General features: G+C 36.9%; 1 protein-coding gene across 50 annotated transcripts in view; it reads left to right on the forward strand.

The window, feature by feature from the left end:
• pde4dip (phosphodiesterase 4D interacting protein) overlaps positions 1-19,794 on the forward strand; it is a 61,976-nt gene extending 42,182 nt beyond the window's left edge. For 4 of the 50 annotated variants that reach the window (XM_073933495.1, XM_073933497.1, XM_005160795.5 and 1 more), the window contains 16 exons: positions 3,473-3,717; positions 3,825-3,968; positions 5,123-5,311; positions 5,868-6,137; positions 6,230-6,361; positions 6,474-6,599; positions 8,258-8,447; positions 8,537-8,658; positions 9,836-9,964; positions 10,507-10,599; positions 10,682-10,869; positions 12,202-12,333; positions 13,865-14,003; positions 14,083-14,129; positions 14,401-14,491; positions 18,340-19,794. In XM_073933495.1, coding sequence (XP_073789596.1) covers positions 3,473-3,717; positions 3,825-3,968; positions 5,123-5,311; positions 5,868-6,137; positions 6,230-6,361; positions 6,474-6,599; positions 8,258-8,447; positions 8,537-8,658; positions 9,836-9,964; positions 10,507-10,599; positions 10,682-10,869; positions 12,202-12,333; positions 13,865-14,003; positions 14,083-14,129; positions 14,401-14,491; positions 18,340-18,440 — 2,338 coding nt within the window. In that variant the 3' untranslated portion in view covers positions 18,441-19,794. The remainder of the gene's footprint in view (positions 1-3,472; positions 3,718-3,824; positions 3,969-5,122; positions 5,312-5,867; positions 6,138-6,229; positions 6,362-6,473; positions 6,600-8,257; positions 8,448-8,536; positions 8,659-9,835; positions 9,965-10,506; positions 10,600-10,681; positions 10,870-12,201; positions 12,334-13,864; positions 14,004-14,082; positions 14,130-14,400; positions 14,492-18,339) is intronic. The other 46 variants (XM_073933499.1, XM_073933503.1, XM_073933466.1 and 43 more) reach the window with 24 other exon arrangements.
• Positions 19,795-21,424: the final 1,630 nt, after the last annotated feature.

Consider the following 21,424-nt stretch of genomic DNA (forward strand, 5'->3'; position numbering starts at 1 on the left):
GAGGTAAAAGAGAGTGAAAGGGTGCGCAGATGGCCAACCAGATGCACAGACTTAACCGTATTTGGTTGCCAGTCAGCTCATTTAGCCGGAGCTTGTAATTGAGTGAAAACGCAGGGGGATTTGCATAGGTTTGATGTCCTAAGTGTTTTCTGTATGTTTTCGTGTTCTCTCGAGAACATTTGCCCTGGGACAGAGCTGTCACATGGTTGGTAGCTGTGCTGTGACCAGCCGGCTCTGGATTGGGTGTTGACTTCAGCGCTAATCAGGTTAAGTTATTAAAACCTCATGAGTGAAATAGGTCAGAGGCAGCTAAAGCTGACAGAGAAAGACAGCGGCGTAAAGATGTGAAAACGGTGGAAGAAGAAGACCACATGCCAGGCCATGTGAAAGAAGACTGTGACTGAATGCCGGAAAAGGAGGAAACGCAGAACAAATATCATCCGTTTTTTTTTTCTGATCAATATCTTCATTTGGAATACAACACTATTCAGGAATAAGAAGAAACTTTTACCATAAACAACAAGGACATGTTTTGTTTCATGAAGATTTACAAAAGAATTTATTAGGGTCGTCTGATTTTACAAGCATGTAATGGTGTGGATATGCTTTATGTTTGTTAACTGGAACACAGATGTGTCTCTTTTGACTGAAGCACACTGTTTATGCACAGTGGAACACATCAGCCCAAAGGCAAGGACCTCATATACAGTACACTCACACACACCACCATGAGGGTTTGTTGTGTTTGAGAGCTCATGGGGAAGGACGTTACGTTTCAGGAAGACACTCTGATTACCCCTTTCCTCCTTTGGGAATAAATAGAAAAGCACAAAGGAACTGGTCTCTGAGTACAAGGACTGGCTGAGCATCACAAGCTTTTGTTTCTTCGAAATCCAGACTTTCAGCTTGGTTTTGCGAATTCTTGTGTTACGCTGGATATTATCAACCAACAGGGACTTGAAAAGAAGTTTGGATACAACCGACCACGTTGGATGTCACTACAGTAGGCTTACTATTGTTTCCGCTCTATGTGGATGCAGTAAAACTCTCCGTTGTGCTTGGGAATAAACAGATCAGTGTAATCTCGGGATTTGTGTCGCGCCCAACTGCCTGCTGGAGATTCCCAACTCCTCCCCCACCACTACTCACAATTCGGCAAACCCCGCTTGTTTCGTCATACAAATGATTGCAGCCCCATTACCACGGAGACCCAGTTGACAGGCGCTGCGTCGGATGCTGGTCCTGCGGGCCCTGACCTGCTCCCCTGTGTATCCCAGCCAGCCGTGAGTTCAGGGAGTCAGGATGAAGAGGCTGTGACCGGGTCTCAAGGGAGCGCTGGGGGTCAGGCAGGTCAAGGCGTCATGGCTCCGCTGTGGAGGTCCATGCTGTCCAAAAGCAGCCCCCTGTACCGCGACTCGCTCTTTTCCTTTTCTCTGTGGGAATGGCAGGTGCAGAAGAGAGAGCTGGCTATTCTAACCAAGCAGACAGAAAGGGAGAGGAGAACTTTGCACAGTCAGATTGAGAAGTAAGAGCTTCAAGGTGCTTTATGTGCGTAGGTTTTTAAAACAACTTGAGTATTTAAACCAATATTTGTGTTTTTACTGTGCTTTTTAAATTTTGAGACAGTAAGACATTTAAAATGTGTTTTAAAGTCTCTATTTGATAAAAAAAAATACTGTAAAAATAGTAATATTGTGAATTACTTTACTTTTTTCATATATTTTCACATGTAATTTATTTATGTGATGGCAAAGCCAAACAAGAGTAGTCCTTAGTGTCACATGATCATTCAGATTATTTGAAACATTATTATAAATGTTTTAATAACATTTATTATATTGTTATAATCAGTTGTTATCGTATAGAGGTTTTTTTAAATGTGCAAATTAATTTATAGCATTGAAAAATGCCTTTTAAAATTCTAAACAAATCATTTAAAGTATGTTTCTCAACCACGTTCCTGGAGGACCACCAGCACTGCATGTTTTGGATGTCTCTTTTGTCTGTCACACCCATTACAGGTCTTTCAGTCTCTGCTAATGAGCTGATGATCTGAATAAGGTGTGTCTGGTTAAGGAGACATGGAAAATGTGCAAAGCTGGTAGTCTTTCAGGAACGTGGTTGAGAAACACTGATTTAATAAATATACAGTATTCATTTTCTTTTTGGCTTAGTCCCTTTATTCATCAGGGGTTGCCACAGTGGAAAGAACCACCAACTTATCCAGCATATGTTTTTCACAGCGGATACCCTTCCAGCTGCAACCCAGCACTGGGAAACCCATACACTCTTGCATTCACATACATACACTATGGACGATTTAGCTTACCCAATTCGCCTTTAGCGCCTGTTTTTGAACTTGTGGGGGAAACCGGAGCACCCTGAGGAAATCCATGTGAACACAGGGAGAACATGCAAACTCCACACAGAAATACAAACTGACTTAGTCGGGACTCGAACCAGCAATCTTCTTGCTGTGAGGTGATCTTGCTACCCACTGCGCCACCGTGCTGCTATATATATACAATATATATTTTATTTTTACATTTCACATGATAGACCTTTGCAAAATAATGTCAGCTTAAAAGATTGTTAAAGTTGTCATATGTGCAACAGAATAAAGAACGACACTGTACTGAAGAACAACACTGTATTTTGTTAGTGCACAGCCCATGGCATTTTGTGGGTTATAACTTGTTGTTGGTGTTGTGGAATTATGGTGCATATGACTGTGTTTTCAGTTGATTATTTCCAGAAGGAGCACATGATGTGAGAGACATGACACAGATTTCTAGGATGCTACTGTGTGTGTTTTGGCTCAGACAGAACAAAAACAGGTCCTAATTAATCCAGCTTGGAACAAACAGTGGGTACAAAATTAGCCTAATGCCCTGCATGCGGGACACACCTGGCATTTGCCAAACAAAATATGGTGACAATTTGCATGTACAGCACACTTAATTTGGATCCACATAAGCATAATAAACCCAAAATTCACTTTTATCACAACCTGACATTTGCATTTATTTGGTCGACAGATTTGACTTGCAGGAGAGGAGAGTCCTCATCGTCAATTTCTTCATCAACAAGTTTTTGCTTCTACAGTATTTTGTGAATGTATTGTGTTCAATAAATGTGAGAGTGTTTATTTTATCTAGAAAGAAAATCAAGACCTCCTATTTGACCATGTTTATACAGTAATCTAACTATCATTTTAGGTAGAGATGTCATGTGTTTGCAGATTGTGGGAACATTTATTGTGTTCATGCAGTAAAATAAACGAAATCTCTCATTTCCCACCAAACAACAGTACATTTTGTTGATCACTATGTTCTGCAGCTGTGTGGCCCCATCACTCTAGTATCTGATTGGTCCAAACCCACTGTTCCTAATAAATGTTCATTTAACATGGCAGATGATTAGCTTTATTGGAATCCTCACTATGCTAAATGCCATTTTCCTCTGTTTACAGGCTGAGCAAGGAGCTTCAACAGAAAGACAAACTCATCGAGTCTCTACGGTCCAAACTTGACCAGCAACAACCCCGGTCAGATACACCTACAAGCAGTCATGCTTTCTCTGTAGCCACAGACCAATCGGATAGGACATCCTTTGTGTCAGATGACCACGGCTCAACCAATGAGGATCTAGAATTATGCTCTGAACTGGATGCTGCCAGTGAATATGGCCAAGAAGAGGCAGCAAGAAGTGCCACAGGTTTTTGATTTTATTACTATCATCATGGTTATCGGTTTTCCTTCTGTAATCACATCCAGGTTAGCTTCTCATCCACATTTCTTCATTGTTCATCTGTTTTGTTTCAGACCCACGCAATAATAGAGGCTCAGTCTTGTCACATCCATCCAATCCTCCATCTATCACTTCCTCTCACAGCCACAAGTCCACCAACACCTGTCCTAGCATACACTGCACACCACGTAGACCATTGGAAACCCAGGAACAAACAGGTAGGAAGAGTAAGAGACTATCAGTTCAATCATAGCAATGGCATTCTATCACAAAGTACACTATCATTCAGAAGGTTAGGATCACCAACAAATGTAAACTTTTGTTCAGGAAACATTCATTAAATTGGTCAAAGTGGCAGTAAAGACATGAATAAATAGACACAATAATAATGAATTAATAATAATAATAATAATAAATAATAAAAAAAAAATAATAATAAATGAAAACATTCAGTTTTAAATGTTAATGCTGATGTCTCAAACTTTGTTTTGATAGTTTTTATTACTTTAGCATTAAATAATCATGTTAGAATAATTTCTAAAGGATCATGTGATGCTGAAAACATCATGAAATGTCAGCTGAAAATTCATCATAAGTGTTAATAATATTTTAAAATATATGAATGAAAGGTATTTTTAACAATGTAAATATTTTTTTTGAAAATATTTTAAATGTTGTGGTGATCCCAGACTTCTGAGTGCTAGTGTATGTATGTATGTTATTCATATTTCAATAGATGTACAGCTGCAATCAGAATTATTAAATCCCCTTTATTATTTGTCCCTTTTTATTTTTTCCCCCAATTTCTGTTTAACCGATAGAAGTCTCAACACATTTCTAAACATAATAGTTTTAATAACTAATTTCTCATAACTGATTTATTTTATCTTTGCCATGATGACAGTAAATAATATTTTACTAGATAATTTTTAAGACACTAGTATTTAGCTTAAAGCGCAATTTAAAGGCTTAACTTGGTAAATTCGGCAGGTTAAAGTAATTAGGCAAGTTATTGTATAATGATGGTTTGTTCTGTAGACTGTCGAAAAAAATATAGCTTAAAGAGGCTAATAATTTTGACCTTAAAAAGGCTTTAAAAAAATAATAATTGCTTTTATTTTAGCCGAATTAAATCAAATAAGACTTTTTTCAGAAGAAAAAATATCAAATAAACTGTGGAATTTCCTTGCTCTGTTAAACATTGTTTGGAAATAATTAAAAAAAGAAAAACAATTTCAAAGGGGGTTTAATAATTCTGATTGCAACTGTAGTTTATTCCAGTGTAGTCTGTTCTAGACATAGGCAGTCAACATACCCAATGAAGTTAATAGCCGTGAGTCAGTAGCTCTTTCTCTCTGTGCCCTACCATCAGGCCTCACTACTGTACCTCTGTCCAACTCCATTCCTTTCTCCGCCTCCCTCCACTGTCCTCAAATGTGCTCTCAGCCTGTGTTTGACCCTCATGTTCACCCCTTGAGAACCCGTCACCCTTATGGTGGGGGATTCTCACTGGCAGAGGTTCACCAAGAGCTTCAGATGCTCCAAAGACAGCTTGGAAACAGTGAGCCTGCATCTAAGTGTGTGTGGCACAGAATGATTCATACTAACTATGACACTAAATCACTATTGGCAAGATGTTATCGCCAAAGAGAAAATCAGAAAGGAGACCAAAACATGCAATACATTTTTTTGTATCAAGCTTTGATAACTCAATAATCATTGATGCATTATGCAGTCGTTGATTGTGGAATCACTAACATGCATGCAAATCTTTTTCTTTATCTGTATTTTTCCAGTAAAAATAGTAAAACATCACAAAGACTAAATGCAAAAAATTATGTAAAAGTCTTACCTTACTAACAAGATTTTTTCTCGTGTTGGTTTGTATTTCTCAGAAATGATTTACTAGAAAATTAGATTGCATACAATTGTTTATTTATTGCACATAAATTTACATCAATCACTTTGTTATAGCTTCACTTACATACTGTATATCGAGCCTTCTTGCACCTTCTTGATTCATGCTACTACTATTATATTTTTGTTTACACTAACATTTGAAAGTTTGATGTTACTTAATGAAGAACTTAATGTATTTAATAATTGTCACATTACAGGTTATCATGGTCCTCAGATGAAACCTCTTCCTGCATTTCCACTGGGACCCCATGCTCAACCTGACCATAGCAGTTTACATCCACTATCCCATCATGCCTTTGAACAGTCACCTCTCAACAGCCAGCACACAAGTCCTGCTATGAAATCAGGGTCAAGCCTTCTGGAGAGCAGTGCAATGTGGGATATGATGTATAGCCCAAGACCTTTAAGACCAGGCCCATATGGAGATGTGTCCTCTGGTTCTTCTGGATATCAGTCAGGACACACAGGTCAGATCTTGGAGTTTTCATTTTAATGCAAATAGTTGGTGTTATATACTGTTATATCAAACTTATTCAGCTCTTTCTATGCTAAAATTTAGGGACAGACTTAATGGAGGAGCACCTTAGGGAAATTCGTACTCTCCGACGGCGTCTTGAAGACTCCATCCAGACCAATGACCGCCTGAGACAACAGCTGGAGGAGAGACTGGCCGCTTCTGCAAGAAACGGAGGTCGGAGACACACACAGTCATAATAAGTCACAGCACTGTGCTTAAGCTACTTTACAATGCTTATGTTTCACATTTTAAATATACTTGTACATTTTCTCTTATCTTCAACTAGCAGGAGCAGCGCCCACTAACATCTATATTCAAGGCCTTGATTCTGTCAGTCAGCTGTCCAATGAGATTCGAGTGCTGAAAGAGGAAAATCACACTCTGCAGAACCAACTCCAGCAGGCCAGGACAGGTAAGATCTTAAGGCTGATTTATACTTCTGCGTCAAACGCCGGCGTATGCTACGGCGCTGACGCATAGCCCTTCGCCGTGGCCGTCGGCGTCGCTGACGTGCACCTCTCAAAAATTGTAACTACACGTCGCAACGACACGTAGCACAAGCTCTGTGATTGGTCGGCTTGGTAGCGCTGACGAGTCTGAGTGGGACCGAGAGCCATGCGAATGGCGCGAGCTGGACGCGAGCCCAATGTAGCGATTGTTTACAAGTGTGGAGTTCCATGAAGGAGCTCCTGATGGAAAGTTTTGTTTTGTGTTTACCTCATAGTTAAAGTTGTTGCACGTCCGCCGGTTCCTGCCTCAAAATGAGCGAGTTTGAGTCAATTGTACATCCCGGAAGTGTTTAGGAAAAGCAAAACAGCAGAGAAGAAACTCGACACAGAGAAACATTAACACCTCACTGCCCACTAGCGTTTCGGAAGTGTTAATGCAGACCAACAGAGACAGTGTGCAGAAGTATAAATGCACAGCTACGCGCGTTGCATGCGCTGTGGGTAACGCCGGTCACTTGACGCAGAAGTATAAACCAGGCTTTAGTCATTCCATGTTTTTAAGGAAAGGAATGTTAGCAGTTGTGCTCAATTCCAGCTTTTATATAGATTACGTGTAAATGAGCAAGCATAATTCTTGTCAGTGTTTGCATAATAGTAGAATATTTAGTTGCTCAGTATTGGCATTTTTACTCAAAAAGTTTTACTTAGTTACTATCTTGGATTAAAAATTGTTAGTTTGTATCTCTATTATCACTGTGTACTGCCAAACCAATGTTATTTTAGTATTTGTGACACAAATTAAACATTATTTTGTTAGTCCTTTCAGTCCAAATGTAGTAATTTTGTTGTTTGTTATTGTCATTCTTATTTCCTTCTTATATCTCTCTCTCTATGTGAAGTTTATTAATAAACTAAGTCTCCATATTACTAATTCCTAAGTCTCCATAAAAAACCTAAGTTCATACCTTAGTCATCTTCGTTCTGAAGAACCCCCCCCCCTTTCTTCCCTACTTTTCCTCCTTTTTCTAGATGAGCGGCATAGCTGCCCCGTGGTTAACACTGTTGCCACACAGCAAGATCGTTACTGGTTCTATTCTTTACCAAGCCAGTCTTCTGTGTAGAGTTCACGTTCTACCTGTGTTCGCGTAGGTTTCCATCAAAAAAACATGGAACTTAAGTTAATTGGCTAATCCAAATTTGCGCTGTAGAAATGCTCCTAGTAAGTAGTTATATCTTCATAACAATCCCTAATTGCTCACTAGTTTTAAATGGCAGGGGAGTTTCGAGATCTACTTGAGCTCAAACTCCCCTCTCACCCTGCAAACAGGAGGGAGCCCCGGGCTTGAGGATCTTATGAGCTCAGGGCTCTCTACTGGGACAGCATGCCAAACACGGTTAATAATCATTCATCAGCTAAGTGTGAACTCTTGAAATATAGTTTATTTGAGGTGTTTTGTAATTTAAGTTTTTTATAATGTTTATATTGGTTCATTTTTGGTTTTTGTTACTTTAGTAAATCCAGTTAAAATGAGATGAAACTAACCCTTATTTCAGTTTATAATAAAGTAACTATTGTAGCCAATCTGCCCTGAGTCCTGATACGTATTGCATTTGCATGCAGATGGCAGTAAAGAGATGGAGCGATTGAGAGAGGCGGTTCTTTCTGTACGTGGCCAGTTAAAGCAGGCGGAGCTTGAGGCAGACAAGTGGGCGGATCAGTGCAGGCGAATGCAGGCTCAGATTAGAGATCAAACTCAGACTGTACTGCAGCTTAAAGAAGAGAAACAGAACAGCCTGGACAACAGCACCAGGTACAGAGGCAATCTTGAGAAAAAACTGCATTCTGGAAAAAACTGTGACAGGGTGCATTGAATATTCATGTGTAATCTTCTGTGAACAGGCTACAGCAGGAGGTGAATGTTCTCCAGCAGCAGTTGAGTGAGTGTCAGTGTCTAGTACACACACTGCAGTGTGAACTTCAAGTGTACAAGAGAGTCTGTGGCACTGCTGAGAGCAATGCAGGTAAGAAACAAATGCACCTGTCCGAAACTCTTCATCAGACATTGCTAACTGCAATTTTTTTTTTAATTACTGGAATTTGTGTAGAATGTGCATCCAGCATTAGATTAAGAATAGGTCTACCAAACTAATGATTCTGTCAAAATGGTTGCATTAAAAACACTACTGCTGCGGCCCAATTCGCATATTATCTGTCCTAAGTAGTATTTCGAAAATAGAATTAGCATGTCCCAAACCGTGTTATGGTGAAGAGTATGTCAAAGGTTCCTGGATGGTGTATGATGCTTCCATTAGAAATTCAAAGTGTAGAACTGTACGTACTCTAACCACAAATATTGCCCATGTTACATTGCACAGTAGATGTTGATTCGATCAGTACTATAACTATAAAAATATCTACTAAAATGGCAGACATTTGAGACCAACCATTATGTAGAGAGGCTTCAGTAAAGTTATTTAAATGACTATTAATTGATATATAACCAGCTGGCAAATATTTAAATCACATTTTCCATGTTATAAGTCATCTGCAACAACAACGTGAACTTATGAAGATGTGTTTGTACTTAAGTATGCATAATTATCCAAAGACCTATGAAGATTTTTCTGCATGAAAGACTTGTGAATGGCATATTAACCTTTCACTGAATCTCTAATAAGGTAGGTAATTAAATAATAAAAAGAAATGTGGATGATGTGTAGAGATGAGTGATAGGATGTAACTAAGAAATCTTAGGGTCTATTAATGAGGCAGTAGTATATCCCAAATTGCGTACTTTTCTGTTGAACTATTAAAAGTACAGAGTGTACCTTTTCTTCACACAAAGTAGTTTATTTTATTAGTATAAGTAGGCGAATTGAAACGCAGCGTACTTCTAATTTTCTATTTTGGTACACTTTTATCAACTGTGACCCTGTGATTAATAGAATTTTCCGGACAGCATTATGGGTAATGTAGTTTTTCTATGTGAATTTGGCTATTAAACCAAACTGTTTTAATCTAAGTTGAAATAATACAAACAAATGGGTTAAGAAAAAGCACATACAATTGATTAACAAACTCTGTGCTCAAAACAGGTCTGTCTTTGAAATTGTAATGTAGAAAATAAAATGAGCTTTTACTTTCAAAACCCCATTATTAGCACTGATGCACTATATTTTGCATCCTTTACTGCTTTAGGTTCAGGACTGACTTTGACCCTTGACCTGCGTGAGCGAGAGTCAAACATACAGTTGCTGGAACAACAGTTGAGAGAGAGGCTAGACCTTTGTATGCCTCACCCCTCAGCCAGAAAACAGCTCTTTCATGGTGAGATAATAATCATAATCAATAATTGTAAATAAGTTCATCTTGGCTTCAGGATACACATTTGTAACCCTAAACTACAAAACCAGTCATATTGGTCAATTTTTGGAAATTGGGATTGAAAAACAAAATCTCAAAGCTGAATAAATATTCTGACCATTGATGTGTAGTTTGTGAGGACAAAGAAGAAACAAATAAAGAACAAATAAATTCAGAATCACAATTAAATTTGTTTAAATTAGGCATGTTAATAATCAAAATTAAGTTTATATATGTTTATGAAGGAAAATTGACAAAATATCTTAATGAAACGTGGTTTTTACTTGATATACTAATAATTTTTGGTTCTTTTACGTTATTTTAATAAACTTTTACATTATATCTTTACAATATATTCACGCAAATATATCCCTATGCAACATTAGACAAAAGGCCTTGTGCTCCAGGGTCACATTTGATTCACAAATATTAATTGTGACATTCATAATATAATACACCCTTATATTTTAACATATATTTCTATTGACTCTGGTCTCTGTTTGCAGTAGACCAATCACCATCTCCTCCTGTTCGGGATACAGGGTTCTCCAGCCCTGCTTCACCAGCCATCAAACAGCATGACCCGAAGCCTTATAAGTGTAAGAGTCTTATATGAAACAGTCAATGCATAACAGTCGAACCACAGCAAACTGTTTCATCACTGCATGTCTTCTGATTTAGATTCTGGTGCTGAAGGTCTGGAGGGTGAGGCACCTGACGGCTCCTTCGCCTGCAGGACAGGGCGCCATATGATCAGTCACGTGGACGACTTCAGTGTCCTTCAACAGCAGTTACTGGAAGGAAAAGCAGTTATACGAAAAATGGAAGCAGCACTGCAGGCCAGCACAGAATCTCATGATCTACCAGAGGTCAGCAAGAAAAGATACTAATAATAATAATGGATGAATAGAAATGTGTTTAGAAGGGCTGTCAAACAATTGAAAATAGGTTAAGTCAGAATAAAATTTTGTTTTACGTGGCTTTACTTGTTTTCTAGCAGATAGTCCTGAAAACAATCCATGTTTATAATCCATGAAATATTATTCAAGTAATTCCAACAAAGTTTCTGGAGCGCCAAATAAAAGATGAGAATGAATGGATGGAGTAATCCTAATCCATAGTAATGTTCTGTAATTATTTGTATGTAAGCATCACTATATATATATATATATATATATATATATATATATATATATATATATATATATATATATATATATACACACACACACACACACACACACACACACACACATACAGTTGAAGTCAGAATTATTAGCCCCCCTGTATATTTTTTTCCCCAATTTCTGTCTAACAGAGAGAAGATTTTCTCTACACATTTCTAGACATAATAGTTTTAATAACTTATTTCTAAAAACGGATGTATTGTATCTTTGCCATGATGACAGTAAATAATATTTTACTGGAAAATTTTCAAGACACTTCTGTACAGCTTAAAGTGACGGTTAAAGGCTTAACTAGGTTAATTCCGTTAACTAGACAGGATGGGGTATTTAGGTAAGTTATTGTATAAAGAGGTTTTTTTTTGTAGACGATAGAAAAAATAAATTCCTTAAAGGGGCTAATAATTTTGACCCTAAAAACGCTTTTAAAAATTTTAAACTGCTTTTATTCTAGCGAAATAAAACAAATAAGACTTTCTCCAGAAGAAAAAATATTATCAGACATACTGTGAAAATTTCCTTGCTCTGTTAAACATCATTTAGGAAATATTTATAAAGGACAAAAACATTTAAAAGGGGCTAATTATTCTGACTTCAAGTGTGTGTGTGTGTGTGTGTGTGTGTGTGTGTGTGTGTGTGTGTGTATAATATTATCATTACTCTACACATTCATTCTCATATCCTATATATGGTTTATGGGTAACTAAAAAATAAAAAAGTTTATTTGTTGACTTATATTAAGTTTATTGATAAAAGTATTTAAATGTAACTTTTTGTGTATTATTTTACGTGTTGACTATTCCTTCTGTGGTATTTTTAAAATTGGATTTAAAATGATTAATTATAATTTAAACAATAAATCAAACAGCCTTTAAGTTTTTTTTTTTTTTGCTTTATCAATACTTCCTTTTATTTTCAAAACCTCTTTTTATTTTACATTTATTTAAATTAAACACATTTATTTAAAATGAAAAAAAAAAAACTTACTAAAAGTTTAAACACATTTGTTCTCTGCAGGGTTATGTAAGGAACTTGCAGGTCAGCACTAAGACGCTGAAGCAGATCCTGGAGGAGACGAGCTCTCTTTTAAGAATGTTCTGGAGGGCTGCTCTGCCCAGCACTGAGACTTCAGCCCAGCAGCTGAAAAAGGTCAGAGGGCATTTACCATCTGAACTTTTCAGTTATCACAATATTTCTCAGAAGTGCTACAAAGTTGTGTGCTCAAAACTAAACATGTCACAATTAAAGATGTCACAACTAAACCTTGGTGTGCACCAAAAGAAGCTGACTGAGACCTCATAAAACGTCAGTCTCTGTACCCTAAATGAACCAGGGGTTGGTTCTTCGCAAGTGGAAAACTCAATTAGCTGCATCTTTTTATTGACGATTTGACGCGATCCAGGATCGTTTCGATCTTTAACTCATCCGAGAGTTGTTGTTATAGTAGTCGGGTAGCTTAAACCTGTTCAGGAGCAGGCTTATTTCATATAAATAAGATTAGATTGGGTCTTATTTAACCAAAGGTATTACTGAAAGTATGTACCAAATGCTGATACTTTCTAACAGTACACTGCAAAAAATGCTTTTCTTACTTTCTTTTTTTGTCTTGTTTCTAGTCTAAATATCTAAAATTTCTTACACCAAGAAGCATTTTTTAGACAAGCAAAACATATTGCCTTGTTTTGAGAAATAATATGCCAATATTAAGTCAGTTTTTCCTTAAAACAAGCAAAATAATCTGCCAATAAGGTAAGCAAATTAATCTTGTTTTTTCTTTTGACGTAAGATTATTTTGCTTACCCCGTTGGCAGATTATTTTGCTTGTTTAAAGGAAAAACTGACTTAATATTGGCATAATATTTCTCAAAACAAGGCAATATGTTTTGCTTGTTTAGAAATTCTTCTTGATTTAGGAACTTTTAGATATTTGGACTAGAAACAAGACAAAAAATCTAAGTAAGAAAAGCATTTTTTGCAGTGTAATAGTAGTATACACTTGGGAAAATAATTTAAAAAAATGATAAATAAAACTTATGCAATCTGCACTCAGAAATAAAAGTACAAAGACTGTCATGGGGTGTTCCCTCCCCAAGGAGTTCTTTTTAGATACAAACGCGTGCTATTTTACGGTACCAGCTTATAGCATTGTATGATAATAGACACGGCCAATATTTGACTGTTTTTTTAAATCCTCTCTTAATGTAAAACTAAATAAATTGCTAAATACTTTTGACATGTGAAAGTGTAAAGCCTGTAACCCACAACAAATGTGGAAAATTACTGCATATTTAACAAGCCGTTTACTACGAATTTTGTGTTATTTTGCTCATATGAATAATTGAATATTAATCAGGTGATGTCATTACGCTGCTGTGCCATCAGCCAATTGTTGCATTGCTGATCATGATTTTGGGGATCGTTAGATCTGTCCTTCACAACACACGTAGCCATCTCAGATCAGTTCATCCAGACAATTTAATCTGATTCGCGAACTAGCCAGATATCAGTTATCCAGATTAAAAGATCCTGGATCTGTCAAATCTGTAAAGATTATTTATGAGGTATAAAGATTGGACCTCAGGACAAATCAAGGGAACCTAAATATAAATGTAAGAATGAATTCAGGAATGCGCCTTTACTTCATTAAACCACAATGAATGTTTTTTATGTTTATATGTAGGAGCAGTCTTTGAGAAAGGAGGTCATCGCATTGAGGTGCAAGTTGTCAGAACAAGAGCAGCTTCTCAGGGACACGATGGAGAATCTGAGGGCCTCCAGTCAGACTAAAGACAGCATGGAGCAGTTCATCGTCAATCAACGTACGCAACTCTCTTGTTTTTTTTTTTTCTTTTTCACGTTTAGCGTTCTTTTGTTCACTTGAGGTATATTTATTTCCAGTCTCAAGAACCCGAGACGTGTTGAAACAGGCTCGCTCAAATCTAGAGGTGAGTCCATCATTTTTGCATGCGTCTTTTTACAACCCAACCACAAGCAGGCTTCTTTTTCTGAAACAAGTTTCCTCAGTCGCACACCCAAATATGTGTAGCCCAAATTGATTTTGAATAGTTTTCAGCGGAATAGTTTGCACCACTGGATTGAAACCAAAAGGACTTCATCAAAAAATTGGCAACTACTAATAGCTCTATCTATCTGCGGCTCTATCTCACTGGGTTATTTTCCCTCTCCTTTTTATCTCTGTCTTCTGAGTTATTCCAGAAGAATGAACTCAAGATTGCCTCTCTAGGTTTCACCCCTCTCCCTTCATCCTCCTTTTCGGTTTCCTCCACTCCCTCCTGGTCTGAGAGAGGTACTGCACTCTGGGTATATGTGTGTGTGCGTGTTAGGAGCCATTCACAGAGAACGTGTGTTCTAAAATGGAATGTTTTTTTAAACAGAGCTCCCCCATTTAATATCAGATAAACAGTTGTCATACCAACTTGCTACTGTAAACAGAAGTTTGCAGTACTTGCCCATTCTCAGAGGTCTTCTGATTGGTCCACTGCTTTGGAACTGCTATTGCTGAGTGGAGCGTCATGTACAAGCTGAAAGCGTCTCAAAAATACGATGCTCATGTTTGAGGTGCTGCAAAGACACGAGTGTAAAGGTTGTGCACATTTATGTTGAAAAAGTATTGCTTCGAATTGGAAAAACACGTTCTGTGTGAATGGCACCTTTGTGTGTATGTGTTTCTTTTTTTGACCTAATATAACTTAAAATCCGACTTTTGACCAACCGCATGGTGTTTCACAGCTGTTTTTCATCATTTGTTTTGCACAATCGAATTCTATTTTGAAAGTTTGATAAAAATAACACATGAAAAACAATCTCTCAAACCTGTTTATTAAAGGTTCCATGTTATTAAAATAAAAAGTTTTTAGTTGTCTGTTTCAGTCTGTTAGTTTTAAGGACTTTATATGTTGGTGTGCTCCAAAACACCGAAAAAATATGCTTTGAGGAGATATAAATGACATCCTCATACTTCAGTTTCTCATCAAATCTTGACCAATCAAATGCTCTCTAGTGTCCTACGTGTCCCGCCCCCTTCAGTGCTGTGTTCAGTTTGCATACTTACACTACGCCCTAAAAGCATGTACTTTTTTTGTGAAGAAAAAATATATACTTTTGATTGTGTAACAAGAGCATATAATCTTTGGGACATACTACTTCCTCTTTAAAAGATCATTGTGCTGCTTAATCTTAGTTATGAGCAATTTCTGACCACGTTGGAGAAGCAGCAGCAGGATAATCTCCCATCCATTCCCTGAATTCACATCCATGCACAATGTACTGTGGGCAATATCAGCAGTTAGAGTATGGACGGATCTACACTTAACATTTTTACCGGAAATAGTAAACCATCCGGGAACCTTTGACATACTTTTTTCAATATACTACGATTTATGACATACTAACTCTGTTTTAAAATACTATTTAGGATGGATAGTTTGCGAATTGGGACCCAGTATTGCTTTTTATTTGATGGGTTTGAGCTCCACCATCTCACTGGCAGAACTGTGATAAAAACCAAACGCTATTGGCTGCTTTTTTAACAGGGGAGGGGCTACTCTACGTCCCACTCTCTCTGTATTTTAAAGTTGAGATTACATCAAACATTGAATTAAAATGCACATTTCTAAGCACTTCACGGGGCCTTTAACAATGTAGATCTGCTAACAAAAGTGACCATAAAATCAAAATTTGGAATTAGGTAAGACACATGCACACTAAAGATTCATTCTTGTATAGTATGAAGTTTTTTCTGAGGTTATGATCAATACAAATGTTTTGATATACAGTATCTATTCAGACACTTGTACAGCATCTATTCAGTTGTTTGCTTTATTTCTGACCAAGAAAAAAAATGGCCGGTTCAGTGTTGCCATCTTGTGGGCAAACTGAGTAGTGCCAAAACTATTCAGAGCACTTGTGCAAGCTGCCTTATGGGGGGTGCTCATGGCCAAAAGTCTTATGTTAATGTATGTTATGTTAATTTTAACCATGTTTGACAGCCAAATAAGCTGCTGTATTTGATTCTTAGGATGCAATGAGACCCCACTATATACATATGCAAATGTCATGTTTATTTGTGAAAAATATCGTAATACTACGCTGGCATGTACATGCTGGAAACAACAGATGTTTTAAAGCCTTTAATAAAAAATGCAGTCTCAACACTATCTTTGCGTATTACAGAAACGTGCACAATTGTCACAGAAATAGTCGAACTGTGTGCTGACCTACTTGACAATTGAATTTAATTTATTTTATTAAAGAATGGGTGGTTAAGTGGTTACTCTGTTTGCTTTACAGCAGTGTTAGTTTTGACAGCAAATTTTGATTTAGTTTCAGTCTTAGTCTTTTGACTAAAATTGCATTTTAGTTTTGGCTATATTTTAGTCTTCTGGATCATTTTAGTTTAGTTTTAGTTTTAACTCCAGATTTAGTTGACTAAAATATATTTGGATTTAATTTAAGTGTAATTTAATTAAATATCGTATACATTTATTTATATAAAGTATTCTAGCATAAATTAAATAAAACTGTGTCATTAAAATATGGTATATATCTTTTCCATCGAAGACCAAATATTAGATATGCAGAGTTTATTTATATGATAAGTAATGTGTTAAGTGATGTGTCGGCAAGAACAACAGACTACTAAAAATCCAGGATTGAGCTATTATTTAGCAAACCATTTTTTAACATGGTAAACTACTAGTCTTTTTGACCAGTCTGTTGAACAGTTTTAAGCCATTAAATCTTTGAAAGGGCTTAAAATAGTTTAAGTCCACTTTCCAATGTCAGTCTTTAGCAAACTTTACTGTTATAGTTGCTGTTACAGTGCATGGTGCTCAGCTGTATACCACTGAGTAAACAAATAGAGTAATGACATAAGACTGGCAAATGTCAAATGCACACACTCGGGTAAATAAAGAAGATAGAGTTTACCTCTGCTGAATTTCAGGATGATTTTCTAGCATGGTGATGTCGCTTTAGAGTTGTTGTTTTTATCAGCTATTTCCTCCCCATACGGTTTACCGTGTTTTTGTCTTGACATCAAATATGAATCTTCTTTTCTCTCAGCCTGTTGTCATCTCATTATATATAGTTTAATCCGACAGACGCCCCTATGGAAGATGATGTAATCGCATCCCGCGTCTACTGTAGATCAGTTACTTTTCAAATGTGTGTGAAAAGTGTATTTTCAGATTATTCTGATTGGATGTTTACCAAAAACATCCCTCAATCACATTCTCATGTCGTTTTTATTAGTCAACGAAAATGTCAGTATATTTTTATTATAGTTGTCGTCATCATCACTTAATTTTTTAGTTTTCGTCAGTTGAAACTTGCTCGTCACCGAAATTAACACTGATCACAGCAAGAACATTGCTGATTCGAGTCCCAACTGGTGTCTCAAAAACATGCGTTGTACGGGAATTGGATAAACTAAATTGGCCGTAGTGTGTAATTGGGAGTGTGTATGGGTGTTTCCCAGCACTGGGGATTATACTGTCAGTGCTGGGTTGTGGCTGGAAGGGTATTAGTTGTGTAAAACATATGCCAGAGTAACTGGCAGTTCATTCCACTGTGGTGACCCCTGGTAAAAAAAAATGGAATAAGCTGTAGGAAAGCGATTATTTAATAATTTTTGGCCCTATACGGTGACGCAGTGGGTAGCGCTCTCGCCTCACAGCAAGAAGGTTGCTGGTCCGAGCCTCACCTGGGTCAGTTGGCATTTCTGTGTGGAGTTTGCATGTTCTCCTCGTGTTTGTGTGGGTTTTCTCCGGGTGCTCCGGTTTCCCCCACAGTCCAAAGACATGCGGTACAGGTGAATTGGGTAGGCCAAATTGTCCATAGTGTGAATGAGTGTGTATGGATGTTTCCCAGTAATGGGTTGCAGCTGGAAGGGCATCCACTGTGTAAAACATATGCTGGATAAGTTGGCAGTTCATTCGGCTGTGGCGACTCCAGATTAATAAAGGGACTAAGCCGACAAGAAAATGAATGAATGAATTTTGGCCCTAATTGCCCTCCATACAGCATGCATACTGTACTAGTGACTAAATTTTGTGCATGGACTTTGTATAGATAATTCAGCTTATGCCAAAAAAATATATTTATAATGACTCTTCCTTGTCACTTTTGGTTCAGATGCGGTCTCAGGAGTCTCCCTCAAACATGCCTCCTCTCCTGGTTGGAATTTCGTGAAGCCTCACCTTCAGGATCAACACAAAATGATGACAGCCTCGTGACAGACATCATGTGCTGCAGAAAAGACTCCAGACTGAGAGTGCTGCCATCTCATATTAAAAGATCTCCAAGATCATGTAGAGATCTGTTTTATTTACAACATAACAGCCACCAAAAAGCTCTCAAAGTTGCTTTTGAGTAGATGAGTATTATGGACTTATTATTTGGATTTGCTGTCATGTCTTTAACCAAAGTGGCATCTCATGGGTTTATGTTTGGGTTTGTTTTGAACCAGCAACACTATTAATGTGCAATTATAATACTACTGTGCTACCAGCCAGACCTGCTACACTGTAAATGAAAGTCAACCCAGGGATGAACTGAAGACCGATGGTGCAATAATAGTTCAGTCAGCCTGCTACTGTAGTTTTGAAATTGGTATGTCCCAATACAGGATCTGTTCGTTTGTTATTTGCTGTTGCCAAAGTATGAGTCTGTTGCTTTTTATGAACTAACCCTTTGCTGTTTTTTTTGTCTCTGTAAATTTGAATCCCCCCATTTTGTTCCTATTTTTTTCTTGAACTGAAGAGTATCTATGTTTTGTTTTGTTTTGTTTTTTTTGGTTTTGTCCAAAAAATAATCCGTGTTTTATATTTCTATCTGCTGTATCAGCTCTTTTTGATGGACCATTTAGTTTTATTTTATTTGTTTATTTTTGTTTTGTTTCAGATTAAATTTTTGTTTAATTAATTTTTTTTTATTTGTTTTGTTTAATTTTGTCATTTTTTTAATGTTAGACTTGCAACGTCTTTAACTAGGCTCCCATGAGATAAAAGAGACTAACTCAAAGCCATTATTTTTAAGATACTAAGGTTACATTATTAAATTATTATCTTTGTTAGACACTGCTGATCATTTTGCGGATGTGTGTAGCTTTTCTGTTTAATGTGGATTTAAAAGGAAGTCTGTTGCTCTTGCATGAACTGCACAACTTTATGCTCTCACTGACAGTATTTCAGTTTTACTGCTGTATTAAGACACATCCTGCGGTTTCTGCTGTATGTATGAACTGATCTGGTGCCATTTGCTTTGTATCTTGTTTGTATATGAGATGGCTGTTTGCTGCTCTTATAAGGTGAGGCGTGCACTGCACACATTATGATTATCTTATGAGAGAAAGGAGAGCTGTGGGTCATTTCAAGTCAACTTGCACTCGTTTTATGACAATCAAATATCTCTCAAATGTTTGTAACTTTTGGAAAATATTGGTAGCAATGCAGTTTGATTCACCTTTGTAAATTAATGTAAATTGAGTGAGGTTTGTTTTTGAGAGGAATGCATGTGTACTTCAGGAAAATGTGTGTGAAGAAAACAAAAAAGGGACATTTTAATAAAAAGGGAAAAACACCTGTTGAATATTTGTGTCTATATTCTTTGATTAAATCAACATCAGTTTAAATTAGTTATGTCTTACTAGCAAAAACACACCTAAAATAGTTTTTGATTTTTTTTTTTGAAAAATGTCAATTTTATTAATGTATTTTTCATAATTTCTTGGTATATTTACACCTTCGTAACAACAGATGGCACAGTAATGTTACTCCACATTAATTCACAATTAATTAATACGTTTACAATTAACATTGCCCTTCTGTCATTCAAAACACTTATGTTCATCATCAGTTATGTTCATCATCAGAACACAAAGGAGGAAATCTAATCAAATCAGAGATTTCTGTTCTTCACTGAGTGTATATCCACCCAAAAATGCCATATACCCAAATAACAAGTCATATATGAATCCAATCAATAGGGTATATGCCGAAGTATTCTAAAGGACTTTTAGTTTGTCGGTAAACTGAATTAAGCGCTTCCGGTGAACTGTATACCATTGCAAAATCGGCAAATTTAACGTCTGTTTTCTTTTAAAAATTGGCAATCTCCAATGGTGATATCCGATATAAAGTGGATCTCAGATTATAGAAGAAGCACTGCATTAAATTACACTTTCCCCGCCATGTCTTTAAAATATGAACATTTATTTTACCCCAATATATTCAATGGCGCTTCTGCGCTAGCCTGTTGATTCTGACGAGCGCGTGCGAGTAAATGGCTTTTTGTCTCGTTTTACACTTGAGTTAAATAAAGGACAAAGTCTATTTAACTGATTGTATTTTATTATTATTACAACATTGATGCTGTAAAAGGAACCGTATAAAATGGAAAAAGTCACATTAACCATTCACCTGAAGTTTACCATTATGGAAAGAAACAATAGCTCCGCTTATAACCTATTCATTTTTCAAGAACAGACAATCGCATTAAGTTATGAATAGATTTAATTATTGTATAACTATACATATATAGTTTATAACTTTTAACAAAGTTCAATAGGCTATGTGCACACAGACTTTTAATTTTCAGCTAAGCAGCCCAATGGCTTCCGGTGAACTCTTTCCATTACAAAATTGTCACGTTTAAGATCTGATTATTTCTTTTAAAATCAGTGATCTTCACTGCCTGTTAGATTTACAATATGAAGTAGTTATCAGACCAAACATAAAGCCCTGCATAAAATTCCGCCGCCATGTCTTTAAAATATGAGTTTTATTTTACTCAAGTACTTTCACTGGAATTTCTGTGCTAGCATGTTGCTACTGATGGCGCTAGCGGTTCCAACGGTCTTTCCAACTCGTTTTATGCTTAAACAACTAAATGAATGCTTAAGTATTTTTAACTGAATGTATTGCAGTCACATTACAGCATCGATTCTGTAAAAACAACCTTGTGAAATTGAAAATAGTCACATTAAAGCTTTCACCGGAAGTTTATCGTTGGCTTGAAAACTCGAGTGGTGCCTAGTAGAGCGCGTGATTTTTTTTCCCAAACCAGTTCAGCGCAAACCACGCCCCCTACGCGAAAACCCCACCCCGCTGCTGTGACTCACGTCCGTGGCTCGATTTCATTGGTCCAGCAGCTCCAGCTTTATCACAATGGCAGCGAACACAAACTATTTTTTAATAAAAGACCTAAAATACGAAAGGTT

The sequence above is a fragment of the Danio rerio genome, chromosome 20, assembly GCF_049306965.1.
Source record: "Danio rerio strain Tuebingen ecotype United States chromosome 20, GRCz12tu, whole genome shotgun sequence".
Taxonomy (NCBI): Eukaryota; Metazoa; Chordata; class Actinopteri; order Cypriniformes; family Danionidae; genus Danio; species Danio rerio.